The sequence below is a fragment of the Silurus aristotelis genome (assembly GCF_946808225.1).
Source record: "Silurus aristotelis genome assembly, chromosome: 26".
NCBI classification, from domain to species: domain Eukaryota; kingdom Metazoa; phylum Chordata; class Actinopteri; order Siluriformes; family Siluridae; genus Silurus; species Silurus aristotelis.
This window is the reverse complement of record NC_139599.1, coordinates 14,972,191-14,995,790: the sequence shown is the minus strand read 5'-3', so window position 1 is coordinate 14,995,790 and position 23,600 is coordinate 14,972,191. Positions and strand designations below refer to the sequence as shown.

Sequence of the window (23,600 nt, the reverse complement as noted above, 5' to 3'; positions counted from 1 at the left end):
GGGATTTTTATGGTGAAACAAACAAAAAAAAATTAATCAGCAAAACAAATGAACGCATTCGATTTGAGAATTAGAATGAGACCCGCCTGTATCTTTACCCTGCTAGGGGGCGCCACAGCAGATCATTCATCTCCGTATCCATATCCTCTACATCTAACTCTTTCAAATTAGCCACCTGCATGTCTTTCCTCAATCCATTTGCCTGTGGCAGCAATGGGAAAGGGGTGGGCTGAGCCCACCCAAATTTGCATCTTGCCCACCCAATCAAAGTTTGATTTTATTATTTTAGCAAAAGGTAAAATAGAGTTAATTCTCCACACTCTCAAGAATCCTCAGCCCTTATCATCCCACCATGTTACATAAAGCAAGCGCAATTTAGTGACCCTGACCCATAAGGAATCCATAACATTAGACATTACTGGCTCCATCCTCACCAAAAATCTGCACAATCACTCTTAAAAAAACGTAAAAATCAGTCTTAAAAACTTTCCCCTTTACTCTACAAGACACGCCTCTATAACAAATCCCTCCTTCCTCTTTTCTCCACCCTGCCTGCCCTCCCTTTCTGTACTCTGTGCCTGTTTTTTGTAACTGTTTCTCCTTTAATTAAGCAAATCTCCCATCCATCCCCTTTGCTATAATGACCTTGAACTTTCTCTTTGTGTTTGTACGAGTGTGAATTTCTTTTTGTTATTTTTTTAATCAGGCTGCCCGAAGCTCATATTTTTAATTGCAGTACACAAATCACAACGGACAGAAGAAAATAGAGCATGTGGTAATTATCGCTTCCAGCTTTTTTCGGTCCCCCTGGAAAGAATTCGAGCTGTTTGTGTTTTCTCAGTCACGAGAAACCAAACAAGGCAGAAATACAGTAAATCCTGTCAGTCTAATGTCGCGCTTTCAAAGAAATAACGAGTATAGACCCGTTTTTACTGTACAAACCTGTCGCTAGAGTCGCTTTCAAACGATCCCTAAATCCCTAAATTCAAGTCTGTTCTGTTCATCCCAAAAGAGTTTTGAACGAATCTGTGATCTTTAACACTGCAGTCAAAATCTCTGGTATTATATCTCTGTTCCCGGTCCTAGTTGTAGTTCTGTGAGTCTGTGCGCATTACGCCGAACGAGACAGTGGAAACGAGGGCCTGGACCCACTCAGTGCCCACGCATACCAGCTCCCACACAGCCAGCAAGCGACACGGCCTGGAGGCGGGGCGTGTGGGGGGGGGGGGGTGTTATGAAATATGAATTTACGCTCAGTTTCCCGTAGCAACACGGACGGCAGCGCTTCACCGTCTCTCCAGTTAGATCTCAGATGCTTCTCCTGGCTGACTGAGAACAGAAAAGAGAACATACTTAAACGAATGTTGCCAGATTGAGCATTTTCCTATCCAGTTAGAACTTGTAGATATCTGTTCGTATGTCGTTATTGATCTTACTGTTCCGAAATTTTCTATAGCACTCGTTCTTCTCAGTTCTATTAAAAGAGTGATTATGAGGAGATGGAAATCTGGCAACCCTGAATATAAAGAGTCGCCACAAGCACGCAGCAACTCCTACACTGAGGAATGATGGAGTGATGGAATTACTGTATACAGTGACAACCTCCACATTTCTCTCTCACACACACTTTATCTCTCTCTCTCTCACTCTCTCACTCTCTCTCTCTCTCTCTCTCTCTCTCAATTTATAATAAATGTTTATTTATTTATATGCAAGCGCATTTGGAATGGCGGTGCATCAAAAAAATTTAAGTGGAAATAGTAACCAAAGCTTATGAAGAAGCTGCAATATTATCTGCACAAGTGTACTGATGACACAAGGATGAGAACGTGTTGAAGACGGACAACGATCAGGACGTCCCACTTTGTCAAACATGGAACAGAATGTGGACACAGTGAGGTTTGTTCTCAACTGTGATAGAATCAGTTACATGTTAACTGGAAAATATATATATATAATATTACAATATAACGTGTAATGTCCAGTGCCATTTGAGACATAGGATTGGTTTGAATGGTTTCCTCATATTTTACTCCCAATGCTATTCAACATGAACACGTCACTCAATAAGGTGATGAATGAATCATTTTTTTTTTTTTTTTTTTTTGTGGAATAAGGTCAAATATGCACCGATAACGTAAACCACTAGAAAAAGTTGGAAATTTGAACCAAACTAATTTTACATTTTGATTTTATTTTGCTGAACGCAATTCGGCCATCGGTCAAATGTTGTATAAGTAATAACGTGGACTTGAGCAGCATCCAAAAAAAAACAAAAAACAAAGCATTTCAATTATCTGTGTTAATGAATTTATCTTCATTTACACACATTAGTATGAAACTCTACTATTTGGGTGGAAAGTTTCCGTTCGTCCTCTTTCGCATGAGCAGCTTGTCAGGCTGAGTGAATTCCCATAACCCAGATTTTATTAGTCCAGTCACTGCAGTTTCAAAACAACTGAGTGTAGACATGAAAGTGTCTTTAAACACTGTTTGCTATTTAGTCACATGAAAATGGCAGATACTTTAGGTAAAGAGAGTGTGTTTAATTAAACATGCATAAATGTACCAAAATAAAGAACCAAATGAAGATTTTCGACAGAAGGATTTGTTGGAAATTCAATGATTTCTTCTTCATTGTATTCATCCAACTTTGACGTACTGTACTTTTTCTAGGACATATGAAGTGATTGTGAAGGAGGTGGAACCCAAAACCTTCTTCATAGTTACCAGGAGGCAGACAAAAAAATTCTGTGAGAAAACTGTTAAAAATACGCAATCTAAAGAGGTTTGGTTTTTCTTTCGAATAAAATGATGTAATAAATGGTATCTTCTCATGCTCTGTTTGTCCTGCTGTGCCTCTCCCTCCTGCTGGACAAGTGAATGATGCGATAGAAAACAGGGGGTTTTGTGTTCTTAACATGTTAAAAATAAAAAAGGATTGTCACCCACATAACTCAACACAATCATGTGCATATGAAATTACTATTATTAGAGGTGGAAAGAGTAATACAATATTCCACTCAAGTAAAAGTACTGTTACTTCAATGAATTTTTGCTGAAGTACAGTAAAGTTATGGGTCTAAAAATCCACTTAAGTAAAATTTTAATTTTCCACTGATGCAAATGGACTTGATCATCAAGTACATTAAGTGCTGCCCCCTACATACAAAAACAGCACATGGGCAAAAGTACAATGCCTCACACACTACACATTTACACCCCAAATCTTACACTGCTTCCCACATTCCATCATTAGTGTGTGTGTGTGTGTGTGTGTGTGTGTGTGTGTGTGTGTGTGTGTGTGTGTGTGTGTGTGTGTGTGTGTGTGTGTGTGTGTGTGGCCCCGGCAAAGTCCAGCCTCAGTAAGAACAGTGCTGCTCATTTAGCAGGACGCACTGAGAGTGGACGAATCATGTGAACGGGTGCGGGAAGAGAGCAAACGGTCGAGCCGAGATGAAGGAAGGGAGGATGAACTTCTGGAGATCCCCAGCGTTTACCCTCTGTTGCATCCTGTCCCTGTTTCAATCAGGTAAGAGAAACTCTTTGCTTTTTTGAATACTTTTCTTTCCTGCACTGCTTATTCCCTAACTGCTGAGTCAGAGTTTTCGGTTTTCCAGATCAGCTGGTGGGAATGTCTAGTTTTGAGTGGACAAAAATTGGTTTTGACGGTTGTTTTATATATAAACAAAGGTATATATGTCTGTCTGATGCCTACAGTTATTTCTGTGCAAAATACAATAAAGATGAATAATGTTGATGTTCCTAATGTTGATGTTCCTCTCAAATGTGACGTATGTGATACTCAAAATGGGCTTAAAATGGCAAAGGTTACGGGGGAAAAAAAAATCAGTTTCTAAATCATCAGTTTCAAAATCATATGCGGGTCAAGGAAGTTTCCTATTTGATGGCGTCCATGTTTGGTCTACGCAACAGGATAAACACACAAATGATCAGTTTCCAGGCGATACACTGGCATGAAAGCGGCGTTGGACGGCATGCTTCCCAAAGCTGTTTGTGTTGGACCGCGGTCCAATGTTGTCATCGGCGGAATCAGTGGAGTCCCTGTGCGCTTCTGTTCAGCCGAACGGGCCTGACTGTGCCTTCGCTATGAGACTGCTTTTCATAAAGGAAACCAGGCCAAACAATCTACGCTTTTGTCTCTTCGATCCCAGACCGTCCTCTCTCGCACCGAGTGTGCTTGCCAGGAACATTTTCAGTGCACATACTGACTCGAGAGATTTAGCATATTTGAGAGATTTCTTCTGTAATAAACTATTGATTGGTTTAGTTGTAAAAAAGTTTTAGACTTTTAATACTTGCCAAATTTTGAGAATAATCCTGGGCCAAATCACGAAACTGACTACTGCTGCTTGTTCAACAGGTCGAGGGATTTTGCCTGAAAGTCATTTTTAAGATAAACACAGATTTCTTGTCTTTTTTAAAAAAATTTGGATTTCAGTTGAGAACCCGTTCATGTAAAACCTCTTTTTTTTTAACCACAACTCAACAATTCAGTGGTGCGCAGTAATAAATTTCCTTACTGTATTCAAGTAGCTTTTTTCCCGTATCTGTTCTTTACTGAAGAATTTCCATTTGGAGAGACTTTTACTTTAACTTTCTCTACATTTTAAAGTCAAATCTTTTACTTTTTACTACTGCATTTTGATCGTTTTTTATTTATGAGAGGATAAAAACTGGTCAAACAGTCAGCAAGCCACCAATCAGGGTAGACCATGTGCTCTGTTTCCACTCGTTTCGATCCACGCTTGGTGTATCTACTTATCATTCATTTCATTTTTTTATTGTTTATTATTATGATGGAAGAAACTTCTGACTCGAACTCGGCAAGACACCCACGGTCGCGATTTGCTAGATTTTTTCAAAAATAGTTCAAAAGAAGGTTTTGGGATCATTCTTGTGATCATTTAAATAGAAATCAATCAGTGTTTGGGTCATTAACATCATTCTATTAATAGATCAGTGTGTTTAGAGTAACAGAGTTTTTTCACATAAACTGAGTTAATTAAGCATAGAGTCTTGTGACAAAAAATGATAATAGGAACATTACAGCTGTAACAAATCATAGCACTTTGGATACTTTTACTCGAGTCAAGTCAAGTCAAGTTTATTTCTTTAGCGCTTTTTACAACAGACATTGTCTCAAAGCAGCTTTACAGAATTTAACAGTTAAAGTGAACGATGTGTATTTATCCCTGATGAGCAGCCATGGCGACTGTGGCCAGGAAAAACTACCTTAGATGTTATGAGGAAGAAACCTTGAGAGGAACCAGACTCAAAAGGGGAACCGGTCCTCATTTGGGTGACATCAAGAGTGTGATTATAGTCTTTAAACAATACAGTGGGAACTACATGTTAGTGAGAACTAACATGAGCACTGGAGTGTAAGATTATGAGTAAAAAGTTTAAAGAGAGCATTTTTTCTCAAGTACATAGTTTGTCTTCTTCACCATCTTTAATCATATGGGGTTTCTCAAGCTACAAAGTTCTCAGCTTCCTAATCTGTTTATATTCGGGGTATTTCCTTATACTGAGACACTGTTGCCCATTTGATGGGTTTCCATCATTTCTTTTACGAGTTTATATTGGTATGAGCAAAACTGGGCTTCGTTTTTAAGCTAGCAACAATTCATGTTTTCTTACCAATTAAAAAATGCTGTGTGTAATTTTTATTAATACCAATAAAGGGAAAAAGACCCACCACAGTGGCTGAGCTGCGTTATTGGAGGAATTAGTGGAAACTGTATTTATTCAGCATTTTTTGGCTATTGTCGTGTCTTCTGGAATTCTTCCTAATGAGCTTCGCTGTGGATTAATAAGTGTATCAGGATGCAGCGTAAGGAGGTAACAGCTGGTCACGAGCCGAGGCGAGAAGAAGCTCTGACAGAATCCGGAGCATGCTTATTATTCCAGCGAAGTCAAGTACTATCTTCAGAGCAGTGTAGGAGGGAGCGAAGAAGAGTAAATGAGGAAGGCGTGATGGGAGAAATTCCTTGCACGGTGTAACAACAATAACTTTTAACTTCTAACGTACCGATGATGAGATCGCAATTGGTCAAATCAAGGCAATGAGATCACCCTGAATCTGTTTTCCCTCTCTTTTTTTTGCACAGGAGACGTCAAAGGTGTGAACATCACCAGTTTTGGGAATCTGATCCGAGGCACTGTGGGTGGGGAAGCCCTGCTCTCTGTCCGGTACTTCAGCACCAGTCTGGATCCACCAGTTATCAAATGGCAGCTCAAAAGAGAGAAGCCGGTCACAGTGGTCCAGTCGATTGGCACGGAGATCATCGGGAACCTGCGGCTGGAATACCGGGACCGCATCCTGGTGTTTGAGAATGGCTCTTTGCTCCTGCATAACTTGAAGCTCTCTGACGAAGGTGTTTACGAGGTGGAGATCTCCATCACGGATGATACCTTTCCAGGGGACGAGAGCATCGAGCTCACTGTGGATGGTACGCTCTTATGACTTAGGATATATCTGTATTGATAGCTGTAATATTATTAATTACTAGAATATTGATCAAGACATTTTGACAAAAACTGAAGTCCATGTGCGTTGAGTCCGAACAACCATGAGATCCCAGAGATCATTGTTATATTGTGGAATGAGCATTGCATTGAAAACCTCTCCACTTGCGTAAGTGTGATGATGATTCGGGAAAACTGGGCTACACCACATGGGAGATGTTCTTGATTATATATACAATATCTCCAATTAGGCTTAATGAAAGTGGCCCACCCCAACTTCAAAAACATTTTGGTTTCTTTTTAAGTTTTCATTGGTTTTCTTGGAATTGCAAGTACTGGCTCATGCTAATAATCAACGTGTTTTTATATATCTTTTTTCCCAAATGAATGACAATTACATTAGATTGATAGATCCATTCACTTGTCACACTAAAATCTTTTCTTCACATGTCCCAGCACTCCTGGAGCACAGAGGGTTAAGGGCCTTGCTCAAGGGCCCAAGAGTGGCAGCTTGGCGATACTGAGGCTTGAACCACTTGTATTAGAGCAAACATTAAATCTATGACAAAAATAAATATTTTTAGCTTTACACTAGCATTCATTATTCACAAATTCTAGCATTTACAAATTCTAAATATTGAAAAAGTACTCTTATCCATTTATAGTTACATATATTTAAAGTTGTAGACCATCCACACAATTTGTTCGATCCATTTCACCCGCACAATTTTTAAAATGGATGCATCACATCGTTAACTCTTCTACCAGTCATTCTCTCACTTTTCCCCCTATTTTTTCTCTCTTCTGATACTAAATAAAGACCAAAAACAGTTGTTTTCTAGGATCGGGAACATACACAGGATACTTTTTCTATAAATGTTAAATAAACATTGCTGTATTGAAAGCATTACCCAGAGATGAAACGATACGTCTTTGTGCGTCACTCAACCGAATGATTCTTACAGAACCGATTTCTACACCCTATGTGGATGTAACCAGCACCACTGTCCTGGAGCTGACCGAGCATTTCACTCTGAACTGCTCTCACGACACGGGAACTAAGACCACGTACACCTGGATGAAAGGCGGAAAGCCGCTGGTCAACCACACTCGCCTGCTGCTGTCTCCTGACCAGAAGGTTCTGACCCTTACCCGAGTGCTCCTGGTGGATGACGATGTCTATAGCTGTCTTATAGAGAACCCTATTGGCACTGCGAAGAGCTTGCCCCTTAAACTCACCGTCTATAGTAAGTCACTGGGTTGTGTGTTGCCTGTAACCTTTATTTTGTACCAGAGAAACCGGGTCGAGTTCAAACGATGTCCTATGTTTAACAGAAAGAAGCTCCCTTTACATCATCCTTTCCACAGGAGGCATCTTTGTCCTGATCACTCTGGTGTCAGTGTGCGCCTGCTGGAAGCCGTCGAAAAGGCAAGAAATCTTACCAGTCCCTCGTTTTTGTTTTCAACTCCGTTCAACCAAGAGTCATTTTCCGAACATCTTATGGTGTCCTATATTGCAGAAGGAAACGACAGAAAGCAAAGACAAATACACCGAGATCCAGCCCTGAAAGCCTCCATCTTACAAAGGAGGAAACACCACAAGGTAAACAAGTAAACATGAAAAAATGTCAGTACTACATTATAGAATATCTGAAGGTGCTATGCAAAACCTATAGACGAAGTTATCTTAAAAAAAAAAAAAAAAAAAAACAATTAAAAAGCTATTTGCTTTGGAAAAGTTTACAATTTTCGGAAGACAATAACAAAAAACAGAGCCATATAAGGAAACCTGGGTGTCCTGTACATGCTGTAGATTTAATTTGTTAAATACACAGTACCTCAGACTGTTGATAAATTCAAGTCTGAAATTAGATCTGGGGATATTGAAGAAAAGTTTGACCCTGTGCTCATTTAGCACAATTTCTTCATGCTAATAGTTCCATCCAGTTTAGAACGGCATGAACTCCATGGTGTAGGTTTCATTTTATTCGACATCACACGATTTCGCAGACCAAATACCCCAAAAAAATGAATTAACGATATTCAATTTCATGTCTAAGTTCGAGTTGATGAGCTTGAACTTCAAGTTTTGTCAGCAACTTCAAAATTGTCATCAGATGATAATGGTTTTAGGATACAAATGCAATATATAAAAAATACGGTGCCGTGATCAGCAGTGGTGAGTGACGAAAAAGTCAGTGTAGTTAGCGGTGTAAGCAAACTGAGGCTACGTCTACACTGATCCGGGTAAATTTGACAACAATGCTTTCTTCTAAAAACACATACAGCATGGTGGCATAATTGATACGGGGTGTATGTTTGTGTTTTTTCAGATCACGTCGTCCCGCTAATGACGGATCACGAGTGCAGGAACCCGGTGTCGCTTTTCATCCTGAAGGAGAAGGTACAAGCACGTGAAGCGTCGAAATAATACAAAATCCATGCCTCTTGGCTTTGGCACACTCACGTCCAGAAATAGCCATTGAAGTGGATAAGTGGCACATTACCGCGTGGTGATTCATAACCTCCCGGCAGAGGCGTTGTACCAAACATCTCGCGGATGAGCTTGACAACATGGGTTCTGCTGAAAAAGCTGAAGAATCCACTGTGTGAAAATTTTGCAGGAGTGAGGGTTAGGGTTAGGGTTAGGGTTAGGGTTAGTTTATAGGACTGTGGTGAGACCTGCGATGTGGTATGGTTTAGAGACAGTGGCATTGAGTAAAAGACAGGAGGTGGAGCTGGAGGTAGCTCCACCTCAAGATGTTGAGGTTTTTGTTGGGAGTGACGATGATGGACAGGATTAGAAATGAGTTTTTTAGAGGGACAGTGCATGTAGGACGTTTTAGAGACAAGGTGAGGGAGGAGCGATTGAGAGGGTTTGGACATGTGCAGAGGAGGGACATGGGGTATATCGGTAGGAGAATGCTGAGGATGGAGCCACCAGGAAGGAGGAAAAGAGGAAGACCAAGGACGAGTTTTATGGATGTGGTGAGGGAAGACATGCAGGTAGTTGGTGCGACAGAGGCACATGTAAAGAAAAGGGGGTTGTGGCTAGCTGATCCAAAAGAGCTGGAAAATGACAATGTGCAGAAAATGTATGAGAGAAAAACATTTTGAATCTTTTTTTTATATGGCTACTCGTGCTTGACGAAGTAAACAAACCGAGAGATACCACCGAGCGCCAATCAAAACAAGTTCAAAACAAGATGATGCTCTACCCTGATTGGTGGCTTGCTGCGTGTTTGACCAGTTTTTATCCGCTCATAAATGAAAATAAATGATTCGTTGGGCAAAAAGTAGAAAATTGAAATGTAGTGAGGTTAAAGTCTCCCCAACGGAAATACTTCATAAAAAGCTACTTAAGTACAGTAATGAATTACATTTACTTCATTACTATCCACCACTGGTAGTTTTTATTTATATTAGTATTTATAGTAGTTGTTTTTTTCTTTATGTTGTGCCTAATATATACAGTATATATATTTATATATATATATGGTGGTAGCTCATTGTGTATTGATCTGAAGGTTGTGGGTTCAAACTCCAGCATTGCCAAGCTGGCCCTCTTGGGTCCCTTAGCCAAGACCTTATCCCTCTGTTCTCCAAGGGCACTGTATCATGACTGACCCCAGTTTCCTAAAGTGCGTGTGATGAATAGAAGCACCTTTACCATACGGGCAAATTTATTTTATGCGTAATATTACGACCCCAGAAGCGAGTAGTGTTGTTCCAATTATTCTACAGTCTAGAATTAGGCCTTTTTAGGTTTTAGGTTAGATTGAGAGCTTTCATAAATGCTACGAATTCAAACAATCGTTAAAATTTCTCTGAACATTGCAATGAATTGGATACGAAAAAAACAACGTTATAATATGTACTTTTGTCTCTACAGGACCCCCTGAGCGAGGAACCAGCCCCTGCATGCAAAACATGCACGAGCAACGGGGGCAGCAACTCCACCGACGGGAGCTCGTCCCCTCCTCGTACACACACCCCCGAACCTCCGGCGCGTTCGTCCCGCCGTTTCCCACGTACACCCACCAACTCGCCGCCTGTACACCACGGCCGGAGACGGGGCCACAGCCGGAGCCCACCTGCTCGTGCACCCTCTCCACGCACCCGCGCCTCCAGGAGCTCCTCTCCTCCGAACCGACGGCCTGCGGATTCGCCTCTCGCAGATCCGACTAAGAGCTACACCTGTCCTGTAACGCTGCTCCGGAAGATAGAAGAGGGACTTCCTGTCAAATGACTTCAGGGCCTGTCAATAGGACTGAGATGAACATGTAAATATGTCCAAAAAAAAAATTTCACTTTTGAAAACATTTCCACAAGCCCATGTCTTTATTTTTAGAATTTTTCTTCATCAAGGTGTGTAAGAAAATTCTCTTGCTGCACAATAGAAAGAATATCAATTCTACTAACTTGATTGTACTTTTTCTGTAGGGTAGTAAACCCAAGTTTACATTTTTTGTACCTTTGGTTAAATTTTTGCCTCCTGGAAATTCTGTATTTTAATTGATCAGTGCTTAATCAACAATCTGGTGGCCCTCACCAACTTCTATAAACAAACAGATTTTAATATGTAAACCAATATTTAGAAACACACCTTCCTATTTACCACAATTAACACCCTGGTCTTACTTAATGAAATGCACAAAATGATGTAACATGACTGTCTCCATGTAAGCTATAATAGATATTGTGGCAGTTTGGTGTTCTGGAGAATTCCATGAAGATAGAAAGTGAGTCATTATTCTGGATATAAGGGGTTATAAGGCCATTTCTAAATCAGTAAAAATGTAACACTTTACATTGGCAAGGGTTGTTTACAAAAGTCTTCAAGACATCAAATCTTCTCAGAAGGTAAACGATCCCATGACAGGTTGTTTGTCTATAGACATTGGTGAGCACCATGATTGGTAGGAGATGATAAATAAAATCACTGCAATTCCTATGCTTTTATGTACCCTACATTATTATTCTTTTTCACTTTAGTTCCCTGCTTTCTGGAAAGGAAAGGAAAGGAAAGGAAAGGAAAGGAAAGGAAAGGAAAGGAAAGGAAAGGAAAGGAAAGGAAAGGAAAGGAAAGGAAAGGAAAGGAAAGGGATGGGAAGGTAAGGGAAGGAAAGGGATGGGATGGAAAGGGAAGGGAAGGGATAGGAAGGGAAGGGAAGGAAAGGGATGGGGTGGGAAGGGAAGGGATAGGAAGGGAAGGAAAGGAAATGGAAGGGAAGGGATGGGATGGGAAGGGAAGGAAAGGGGAGGGAAAGGAAGGGATAGGATGGGATGGGAGGGGAATGAAAAGGATGGGATGGAAAGGAAAGGAAAGGAAAGAAATGGGAAAGGAAAGGAAAGGGAAGGGATGGGCAGGGAAGGGAAGGGAAGAAAAGGAAAGGGATGGGATGGGAAGGGAAGGGAAGGGAAGGGAAGGGAAGGGAAGGAAATGGAAGGGATAGGAAGTGAAGGGATAGGAAGGGAAGGGAAGGAAATGGAAGGGAAGGGATGGGATGATAAGGGATGGGAAGGGAAGGGAAGGGTAGGGAAAGTAAGGGATAGGATGGGATGGGAAGGGAATGAAAAGGATGGGATGGAAAGGAAAGGAAAGGAAAGGAAAGGAAAGGAAAGGAAAGGAAAGGAAAGGAAAGGAAAGGAAAGAAATGGGAAAGGAAAGGAAAGGAAAGGAAAGGAAAGGAAAGGAAAGGAAATTGCAGACGTTTTTTTTTAGCAACCTCTGTGCAGGTTATGGATAAGTAACAATATCACAACATCCAAAAATCTTGTATATTATTTTAGAGCTGCACTGGAAAAAAAATGCAAATATTCTTGTCTATTCTTTAGGTCTTTTGTGTAATGACTGTGTGAGACAATACAAGATAAATCCATATACTTTCTCTGTTTATATACGTAGAAATGATTTTGAAATAAAATTCAATTATATGGAAATAGAAATATAAACCAGAATGAAACTATTATAGTAAATGAAATTAAACCATTATGTTCCTGAACATATATTTTAGAATCAATAGGAATTAATGATGAGTTACTGAAAGGTGTAAAGTAAAAACGACTATGTCCTTTTCTTTGACATGAATGTGAGTAGAACAATGTATTTTTTGTCTCATTTCATTGCTTGATAGTGGAGATTTTAATGAAGTATGAGGGGTATTTTACATTGAGAAATAAAGCCCAAATTTACTATATATAATTATAGTATTATATAATAATAAATATATTATTATTATTAAACTGTATTACTATTTGTTATCTATGGCACCATACTGTGCATTATGTAACTATGCAGGGTAAATACAGTTCATGCTGTTCTCTCTCTCTCTCTCTCTCTCTCTCTCTCTCTCTCTCTCTCTCTCTCTCTCTCTGGGAGAGAATGTGCATGCTGAATCATACAAAAGATACAGTGGGCTCCTTGTTGTAAGCGGACGCAGCAGCTGAGTGCAAACATTGTCTGAGGATTCTGCTGTTGATTCATGGCCGTGCCTAAAAATTCATTCGCCGGGAGACAGCAAGACAAAACAGCGAGTGGAGAGAATGATGAATTATTGTTTTGTTTCAGAATTATAGAACAGAAAATGAAGCTGATAGTTTAGTTAATATATTCAAGGCATGGTAAATGATTACATCTACATATAAATGTCAATAGAAATCAAATAAAAAGTCTATTTCAAAAGCTGGTGTTAATTGTATTCAATGGCGGGAAAAATAATGCCATGTAGATGTTTACATTTTACATTAATGGCATTCGGCAGACGCCCTCAGAGCAAATTACATTTACATCTATCTATCTATCTATCTATCTATCTATCTATCTATCTATCTATCTATCTATCTATCTATCTATCTATCTATCTATCTATCTAGGGTTAGGGTTAGGGTTAGGGTTAGGCTCAATCTATCTATTGAGTCTCCAGTATCAACATTTGTTGGAAATATCACATAGTGTTCTTTATTATTATTATTATTATTATTATTATTATTATTATTATTATTATTATTATTAATATTGCTGTATAATATTATATAATATAATATAAAATCAAATGATAATATAATATAAAATCAAATGATATAATATAATATAATATAATATAATATAATATCATATAATATAATATAATATAATATAATATAATATAATATAATATAATATAATATAATATAATAATGTATTGCAAGAAACTAAGCCCTAATAATGCATATGAATAATACATAGGAACCAATATGTCGCAGCTAATGTTTACACCGGGAACCAAATGCGTGGCGCAAAATAGGAGGAGCTCAAACTAACCGTCCATTTGGATGACATCTGAAAGGACAAATGAAATTTAAGATGATTTATTTTTAACCAATAGGATTTCTAAAAGGGCGGGGAAAAGCGGTTGCGAAGGTGGCGGCGTCACTTGTCAACAAGGTTTGAATTGGAGAAGCAGCTGGTGTTTAGTGATACACAAATATAAAGAAAACTGGGTATAAAAACCAGAAAGTGGTGAACTTTGGTGTGAAGAAAATAATTAGTTAGGAATAATTAAAACCGGCAGCGTTAATGAGTCACCAGAGACCCGACAGGAAGATCGCCGCTAAAATGAAAACTGGAGGAGAGAAATTAAAGACCGGAGCGCGGAGGAAGCGCCGAGACATGCGGGTTTTAGCCGAGAGGAACACGGCGGTGGTGCCGGTCGGCGCCTGGGTCGAGATCGCAGAGGAGGAACAGGAGCATGCAGGGGTCAGTACCTACATAAATATGTCCTGACTCCCATACAGTGCACTACTAACACCACTGCTTCCTGATCTTAGTGCACGCTAGGTGGCGCTCTATTTTCTTTAAAGGCACAGTACTTGCATTTTTATTGCTACAGATAATCTGGAAGCTTTGCGTCTTTTTTAGTCAATAAAAACAACAATGGGTTCGGTCCTGGCTTTATTGATAGTTAGGAAGGAAATAAATGTGGAAATGTTTTCCTGCCCGGAAATCTTATTTGAGTTTTTTTTTTTAAGAAGAGGGGGCGGAGCTTCGTGTGTATGGGCGGGGATAATTGAAACGTCGAACCCACTCATATTTTTTAAAAACAATTATTTGTAATTGTTGGAAGGCGAATCAAGTGTCAAAGTTTTTAAACAATCAGCACGTGATTGCACACATTTTTACACATAGTTACAGAAAAGCGGTTATATGATGTTGATTTTTTTTTTCAATGTAAACAGAAGTAAAAAAAGAAGCATGGTGACGGAAGCACTGTACAGAACAGAAGTGGAATAAAAGTTATCAGTTTGTTCTGTTCTAGGAAAACAGAACTAGGTCGTCTCTGGGATAGCTATAGCTCCACCCCCTGACACACCACAACCTATTGAATTGTTTTCAGATCCCAGGACTTGGACCACAATTTGTTCAGAACTGATCGTCAACCTGATCGTTCAAAACCCAACATTATTGTGATAAAACGTTTTCAAGGTTTTGTCTTTTTTTTTTTTTTTTTTTTTTACCGACAGGTTCGTGCCGTGGTCACAGAGGAGCTCCTGGAGGAAACCCGCAGGGTGAAGGAAGAGAACTTGCGCCTTTTTCAGGATGCGGTACGCAGGCGCGTATCGGAGCAGGTCCGAATCCGGAAACGGCGCCAACTCCACAAGCTGGAAACGGTAAGTAAAGAGAGACGCACAAGACGATGACGATGTTTATTCCCATGTGAACGTTTATTTAACATTCCTCCAGTGTCAGGGTTTCAGCCTTCAGCTTTAGTTGAACTTTCTTGGTTCGAGTTTATAGCTGCTGTAACGTAAGCGCTTTAACGGTCAATCCGCAGCATGAAACGGATAAAAGCTGCACGTTTCTTGATATTGAAGCGAAAATTTGAATTCACTTTGTCTCTGACGATAGTCGATTATTTTACAATATATTGCTAGTGCGAGCTGTGACTGGTGCCCTCTCTGACAAATCGCGGTCTGATTGGTTAAAGCAACAGCTTCAAGCAGCATAGATTTGAATCTAACAAGATCCTGTGCTGTTCATTGTTGCTGGAATTCAGTCTTATGAGGTGTTTCTACAGTACAATGTCTTTAATAACTCCTAATTCTTTCGATATTCAATTCATCACCATCAGTGTTACATTGATAATTTTCCCCCCACTAGTCCGAGAGGAAGTGTCGAGTATCCCACCCAACACGGGGAGACTCCACCCCAACCTTCACCTCACACGGGGAGCTCCCAGGTGCATGTTGGGTCACGGCTCACAAGCTCCAGACAGCCGACGGTCATGATGTGAACCAGTACAGACGTGAGGTACCATCTGGAAAAGCGTGGAAACAAATCAGACCATCATAAGCAGTTTTTTATTCTATCTGTCTTTGTGTTTTTTGGGGGTTTTTTTTGCAGCAAAGCAAAGTCATGAAGCAGGTGAGACACAGATTGGCCTCGTGCCGGACCGTCCACGAGGGCGACGAAGTGTCAGAGCTTCCAGGAGGGATATGGAAAGTGTCTCCGTCTAGAGATGTGCGTCTTACTGTCTTCATCACTGACATGTCGGTGTTACATTTATTTTTCCTCTATGCAGTGTTTAGAGTAGGTGTGATGTTTCATTGTAGCAGGCTGTCAGGAGAATAATAGAAGATGATGAAGAGGAGGAGGAGAATGAACAGGAGGAGAATGAAGATGAGCTGTGGGAGGACGAAGGCGTAGCGTTGGCGGGGCGGCACGATTGGTCGCTTTGTTCTTCCCAGAACAACAAGACGGTGACTTTTCAGTACGATGCGGTAGGAACCCTTGGAATTTCTACATCAGCGATAAAGAAATAAACACAACCAGGCGTAGAGACATAATCACAGATACGAAGCAGTTTCCCATTGACAATCAACCGGAGCACTTTTTATCCGCTTATAGTTGCATTTTTAACTGGTCATTTTTATTATTATTGCTTTTGTAGCAAATTGGGCAAATCCCTGCGATCGCACCAGGAATAAAAATAACATAATGACCTCATATCAATATAACCGGTTAAGCGAATAACACTGATGATCTCTTCATCATGGCACCTGTTAGTGAGAGGATCTATTTATTAATCATCAAGTAAACATTTTGTCCTCAAAGTTGTGTTAGAAGTAGGAAAAATAGGCGAGCGTAAGGATTTGAATGAGTTTGACAACAGGAAAATTGTGACGTCTAGACGTCTAGACGTCTGGGTCAGAGCATCTCCAAAACTGCAGCTCTTGCGGGATGTTTTCTGGTCTGTAGTGGTCAGTATTTATCAAAAGTGCTCCAAGGAAGGAACAGTGGTGAACCGGCGACAGGGTCACGGGCGGCCGAGGTTCATTGATGCACGTAGGGAGCGAAGGCTGGTCCGTGTGGTCCAATCCAACAGACGAGCTCCAGTAGCTCATATTTCTGAAGATGTTCATGCAGTAATGCTCGATGGGTGGCGATTGTTTTAGTAGCGAAAGGGAACCAACACAATATTAGGCATGTGGTCATAAATGTATACCTGATCGGTGTATTAATGGTGAAATGGCATGATGAATATGTTGTGAGGTGTGTGCTCTGACCTCTAAGTGACCTTTTTCCCTCAACTTTATTTGGTTAGGTGAGTGAAAGGGTCTCGAGAAGAGAGCCCCACCCCTCAAGCCTGGACTACAGATCCACTCAGGTGCTGTGGCCGAGAGAGGACACGGAAGAGGAGCAGAAGATGCAGGTTAAAAGATATGCATTTATAGCATCTTATATTTTAGGGTTACTAAACCGAAGGGCAGGGGTTCAAGCCCCGGTGTCACCAAGCTGCCACTTTTGGGCCCTTGATCATGGCACTTAACCATCTGTGCTCTAGGGGCGCTGTATCATGGTTGATCCTCTGCAACATTACTGTGATGTATAAAGAAAGAATCTCACTGTGCTGTAATGTCCATGTGACAAGTTTTCTTTCTTTCTTGTTCAGGGGCCCCATAGTGGCAGCATGGTGGTGCTGGGATTTGAGCTAATTTCCTCCTGATCCAAAGTCCATCACCGTAAACACTAAACTACCACTACAACACAGTGTACACCCCTTCATACTCTTCAGGCTTTGTCCCTGTCAGTTTAAACAGCTGGGTAGATGTGATAAAAAAAAACTAAAAGTATTGGCGCCCTCAGATAAAGAACAGATAAACTTAACGGCAGCAAAGGCAGCCTTATTTTGCCCCTGTGGACTTTCATGTGTGAGACAACCTGCTGTAATTAATGCTGTAATACTAATAACTAATAATCACAGCTTCCCAGATGGATTTTAATTTTTATTGTCAGTTAACTTTAAATGTGTTTTTTTTTTAGTAAACATATAAAAAAGGAAAAACAGCCACATGGAGGTCACATGAGTAAAGTTTCGAAAAATGTTGTGCACAAACTGCCATGTTTTTTTTTGCAAATGAATTAAAAAGTTTTTTTTTTTTTTTTAACTTAACATCTTGTCTTTGAAACCTGATATAGTCTGTTCTTTATATTGTAAAAACAGAGGTCCAGAGCATGGACCCTATATGAGATCTAGTTTATTTATTAGTGACCCGAAAATGTCTAATATTCCATGTTTTTATGCTACAAAATGAACTGTGGTTACTTGAAAGTGTCCTATATCAGTAAAGTACATTTCCGACTTATTTCTGAACCTGATATAATCCTATAAGTTCCAAAACATTGGGGCTTCTTTTTACTTTCTCCTGATTTTGAAAATGTCCATCAGCTCTGATTTTTGCTTTTTGAACTTCCCGATCCACATTTAGACCCCATTTGTTGTTATTATAACCTCAACTCTTCTGGAAAGATGTTCTATTAGATTTTCGGAATGTGCTTGTGGAGATTCATTCAGTCACAAGGGTGTTAGTAAAGTCAGATACTGATGTAGGTGACGAGAGGAGGCCTGGGGTGCATTCAGGAAATCTTCCATTAAATCCCATTTACACCAGATCTTCATGGAGTTGGCTTTGTGCACAGGGGCATTGTCATGATGGAGCATGTTTGGGTCCCCTAGTTCAGGTGAAAGGGGAAATTTCATGCTGCGGCATCAAAGACGTCCTATACGATTGCCTGCCTCCATGTTTGTAGTAGCATTTTGTGGAAGAACCATATATGTTTGGAAAATTCGGGTGTTCCAATACTTTTGCCCATTTACTGCTACATAAGGTAGTCACCTGGAATGGTTTTCCAACAATCTTGAGAAATTTCCAGAGATGTTGAGTGCTTGTTGTCTGCTTTTCTTTCACTCTTCAGTCACAAACCATCTAAATCCAGTTTGGGATGAGTTGGACTGAAGAGTGAAAGAAAACCTTTTCACCTATATGTGGATCTCCACCATCTGGTTTCCACTTAGTGGGACCATCAATTGTTTTGAAAAGGTCAGGTGTTCCAATACTTTTGCCAGCGTAGTGTAGTTCCTTCAACCAGATAAAGAGCTTGTGAATGTTTCCAAAGTTTGTCTTGTAGGTAGCAGAGAACGTGAGTAATGACAGCCTGCTAACAAAACTGCTTTGTTCGCGCAGAGACGCGCTCATTTCATGATGCATCGCCGACATTTTATGGACATCGAGAGGGAGCAGGTGAAGGAGCACCAGAGACTCAAGAAACATCTGAGGAGAATCGCCAGGTGTGTGTGTGTGTTCACCTCTCACACACACTCACACACACATAACAGCTTTGATTCGGACTATAAACCGTTGGCAGTTGGGAGTTTATTCCGCAGGTTCATACATCTTGTGGCTTGTCACAGTAAGAGTGAACGTTCGTCATACGGTTAATCATTTATCCCTCTTCTCTTTTTATTATCCTCCCTTAGTTTCCCTAAAATATTTTATAGGGCAGCGTGAGAGGAAGATCTGATTCATCCGCTTCCTATAAGCTGTGTTCGGAACAAACTCTTTGCATGGCAGCGAAAAAGTGAAACAGAAAAATTCAACACACCGTCTCCTTCATTGGAATTTCTTACATTTTATCATTTTCAACATTGTACTTTAATACTGGAGACATCCAAACTACGAAAGAACAAGAATATGTTTTATATTTACGATTCTTCAAAGTAGACCCCTTTAGACTAAATCACCACCAGTTTGACCGACAGAGCACCCCCTGCACTACGATACCTCCTCCTCCATGCTTTTACAGTGTTTACCGTTTTTTCACCCACAGTACATCTAACAAAGACACAGTGGTTACAACCAAAGTTCTCACATTTGAACTGATCAGACCAAAGGACGGTTTTCTAATGTCTATACCTGGTCTTTCTTTGCTTGCTGCGCTTACCAAGTAATAGGTTCTTTTTTGCGCGATCGACCACAAAGTCCTGACTCCCGCAGTCTCCTCAAAACAACAAATGTTGTAATATGTCTGCCAAATGAACTCTGAGAAGCATTTATGTAAATTGAAGTTTTCTGAAGCTGACAATTTTAATGAAATTATCCTCTGCAGCAGAGGTAGCGCCTGGTCTTCCTTTTCTGACAGATTTTTTTCGAAATGACATATTTTAAAGTATTTTAAATGTATCCCTTTGCATTTATATTTATACGTACACACACTGATACTTATACATATATGTATTGATGCACAATGTAATAATAATAATAACATTACCACCCCTGGCTCATGTCAGCAACTAACTAGCCTCCCAGAATTATATATTTGGTTGTTAACGGGCCCCTCTTGCCTGTTCTTCAGAATTAAGGCCGAGAAGGAGCAGCAGAGGGAGAAGGAAGAGAGGAGGATGGAGCTCGCTCGGCAGCAGGAGGAGAGCAGGAGGGAGCTGGTCGAGAGGGAGCACCTTATTCTGGAGCGGCTCAGGCTGGAAGAAGAGGAGCACGAGGAGGAGAAGAGAAGAGCAAGAGCGAAGAAATCCAAAGAGACAACAAGGTTGAGAAACTGCATGTTCGTCTTGTTCCGTGTCTGAGACGAATGAACTTTTTGGAAAAAAACGGGGACATCGCACACCTGCACTATGTAGAAATATGTAATCGCATATATAAATGAAGGAAGGCATATAGGAGACCGGATATTTATCCATTCGTCTGTAGTAACTGCCTGGTTAGTTTAGGAGCTTTACAAGCATCAGAGTGATGTAGCTGAGGTTGAGGAACTGTCAGGGCTAGAATTCACATAGGCATCTGAATATGTCACTTCTATGGCTGCCATTTTCTGGGGACATAGTAGTAATGTCTGAAGTTCATGGCCACACCCACATCAGGTTAAAATTGGGAAAACAGATATTTGGAACCTTTGTGTTTTACCCTATCTTCAGCTTGTTCTTGGCATTTGTACCCCCTATTTTTAGATTGTTTTTGGTATTTTACCCCTATCTTGGCTTGTCTTCTGCATTTTTCCCCCTATTTTTGGCTTGTTTTGGCCATTTTTACCCCTAATCTTTGTCTTTTGTAGATTTTTACCCCTATCTTCGGTTTGTTTTTGGCATATTCCCCCTATTTTTAGCTTGTTTTTGGTGTTTTATCCCTATTTTTGACTTGTTCTTGGCATTTGTACCCCTATTTTTAGCTTTTCTTTGGTATTTTACCCCTATTTTTAGCTTGCTCTTGATGTTCTACCCCTGTCTTCAGTTTGTTTTTGGTGTTTTACCCCTGTCTTTGGCTTATTATTGGTGTTTTTTACCTCTATCTTTGGCTCGTTCTTGGCTGTAGGTACGTCGAAGCTTTGCGAGCTCAGATAAAAGAAAAGCTGGAGCAGGATAAAATCGAGCTTCCTCCACTCTGCTGCTGCGGCGAGAGTTTTTGGGATTCTCACCCCGACACCTGCGCCAACAACTGCACCTTCTACAACAATCCTAAAGGTGAGCACTCGTCATTCATCGTGCCTTAAAAAACAGTAGTGTTAAAACCTGCACTGGTGTTGCATCATTATAAAAAAAATCTGATTTCATTCCGATTCAAGATTTCAAATTGGATTTGACTGGATACCGGTTTTAAGTCGTAATCGAGTTCGCTGCTGTGCTTGCAAAGGGAAAAAAAAAAAAAGAAAAAACAGTTTTTCGAGGTCGACGTTGTGCTTTTTTTTCCACCCTCAACAGCTGTGACCTCAGTTACATGTCAACTATTCATAACATAACACCACAAGTATTTCCCAAGCTCCTGTGAGGATGAAGTGGGTAAAATTTCTCTGTATATACAGTGAGGAAAATAAGTATTTGAACACCCTGCTATTTTGCAAGTTCTCCCACTTAGAAATCATGGAGGAGTCTGAAATTGTCATCGTAGGTGCATGTCCACTGTGAGAGACACAATCTAAAAAAGAAAACCAAAAATCACAATATATGATTTTTAAACTATTTATTTGTATGATACAGCTGCAAATAAGTATTTGAACACCTGTCTATCAGCTAGAATTCTGACCCTCAAAGACCTGTTAGTCTGCCTTTAAAATGTCCACCTCCACTACATTTATTATCCTAAATTAGATGCACCTGTTTGAGGTTGTTAGCTGCATAAAGACACCTGTCCACCCCATACAATCAGTAAGAATCCAACTACTAACATGGCCAAGACCAAAGAGCTGTCCAAAGACACTAGAGACAAAATTGTACACCTCCACAAGGCTGGAAAGGGCTACGGGGAAATTGCCAAGCAGCTTGGTGAAAAAAGGTCCACTGTTGGAGCAATCATTAGAAAATGGAAGAAGCTAAACATGACTGTCAATCTCCCTCGGACTGGGGCTCCATGCAAGATCTCACCTCGTGGGGTCTCAATGATCCTAAGGAAGGTGAGAAATCAGCCCAGAACTACACGGGAGGAGCTGGTCAATGACCTGAAAAGAGCTGGGACCACCGTTTCCAAGGTTACTGTTGGTAATACACTAAGACGTCATGGTTTAAAATCATGCATGGCACGGAAGGTTTCCCTGCTTAAACCAGCACATGTCCAGGCACGTCTTAAGTTTGCCAATGACCATTTGGATGATCCAGAGGAGTCATGGTAGAAAGCCATGTGGTCAGATAAGACCAAAATAGAACTTTTGGGTCATAATTCCACTAAACGTGTTTGGAGGAAGAAGAATGATGAGTACCATCCCAAGAACACCATCTCTACTGTGAAGCATGGGGGTGGTAGCATCATGCTTTGGGGGTGTTTTTCTGCACATGGGACAGGGCGACTGCACTGTATCAAGGAGAGGATGACCGGGGCCATGTATTGCGAGATTTTGGGGAACAACCTCCTTTCCTCAGTTAGAGCATTGAAGATGGGTCAAGGCTGGGTCTTCCAACATGACAATGACCCGAAGCACACAGCCAGGATAACCAAGGAGTGGCTCTGTAAGAAGCATATCAAGTTTCTGGCGTGGCCTAGCCAGTCTCCAGACCTAAACCCAATAGAGAATCTTAGGAGGGAGCTCAAACACCGTGTTTCTCAGTGACAGGCCAGAAACCTGACTGATCTAGAGAAGATCTGTGTGGAGGAGTGGGCCAAAATCCCTCCTGCAGTGTGTGCAATCCTGGTGAAAAACTACAGGAAACATTTGACCTCTGTAATTGCAAACAAAGGCTACTGTACCAAATATTAACATTGACTTTCTCAGGTGTTCAAATACTTATTTGCAGCTGTATCATACAAATAAATAGTTAAAAAATCATACATTGTGATTTCTGGATTTTTTTTTTTAGATTATGTCTCTCACAGTGGACATGCACCTACGATGACAATTTCAGACCCCTCCATGATTTCTAAGTGGGAGAACTTGCAAAATAGCAGGGTGTTCAAATACTTATTTTCCTCACTGTACATACAGGTGCTTGAACTCAAAACCTTGACCCTGATAAAGGTTTGTGAAATAACTGCTGTGACGTTCTCTGCAGGTTATGCCCAGGCTCTGCATTCGGTCCTGTTGAGCTGTGAGCTGAACGAAGGCGACGCCAGACACGGGGGCTTCATACGGAAAATCGTACATACACTCACACACCAGAGCTAGGGTTGTTTTTGTTTTTTTTATAATCTTTTATGATGAATGACGGACAGTTCACCGTTCACTGATACCTTAACAACCTCAAGGATCCTGAAGAAATAGTTCAAATCATTTTTGTTCTATTTATATCAATCTTGTCGAGAACGTTCTTCTACTAAGGTTTGTGTGGAATCAAATAAAAAGTGTGATTTGA

The 23,600-nt window shown here is 40.5% G+C and overlaps 2 protein-coding genes across 4 annotated transcripts; both read left to right on the top strand.

Moving 5' to 3' along the window:
* The first annotated feature begins 445 nt into the window (after window positions 1-445).
* Window positions 446-11,454, top strand: hepacamb (hepatic and glial cell adhesion molecule b). 2 transcript variants are annotated; one of them, XM_083530723.1, is made up of 8 exons: window positions 446-1,894; window positions 3,390-3,532; window positions 6,135-6,476; window positions 7,458-7,739; window positions 7,828-7,921; window positions 8,013-8,095; window positions 8,826-8,896; window positions 10,385-11,454. In XM_083530723.1, exons 2-8 carry the CDS (start codon window positions 3,457-3,459, stop codon window positions 10,739-10,741), a joined length of 1,305 nt encoding a protein of 434 aa, XP_083386849.1. In that variant the 5' UTR covers window positions 446-1,894; window positions 3,390-3,456; the 3' UTR covers window positions 10,742-11,454. The 2 variants fall into 2 exon arrangements, with proteins under 2 accessions (XP_083386849.1, XP_083386848.1); XM_083530722.1 differs by having other exon boundaries at window positions 446-1,899.
* A 2,437-nt stretch (window positions 11,455-13,891) lies between these two features.
* Window positions 13,892-23,600, top strand: ccdc15 (coiled-coil domain containing 15). 2 transcript variants are annotated; one of them, XM_083532170.1, is made up of 10 exons: window positions 13,892-14,230; window positions 14,995-15,141; window positions 15,632-15,781; window positions 15,875-15,991; window positions 16,084-16,251; window positions 17,076-17,183; window positions 18,997-19,100; window positions 20,165-20,356; window positions 21,136-21,284; window positions 23,301-23,600. In XM_083532170.1, the coding sequence occupies exons 1-10, from the start codon at window positions 14,051-14,053 to the stop codon at window positions 23,411-23,413; spliced, it is 1,428 nt and encodes a 475-aa protein (XP_083388296.1). In that variant the 5' UTR covers window positions 13,892-14,050; the 3' UTR covers window positions 23,414-23,600. The 2 variants fall into 2 exon arrangements, with proteins under 2 accessions (XP_083388296.1, XP_083388297.1); XM_083532171.1 differs by having other exon boundaries at window positions 13,903-14,230; window positions 16,087-16,251.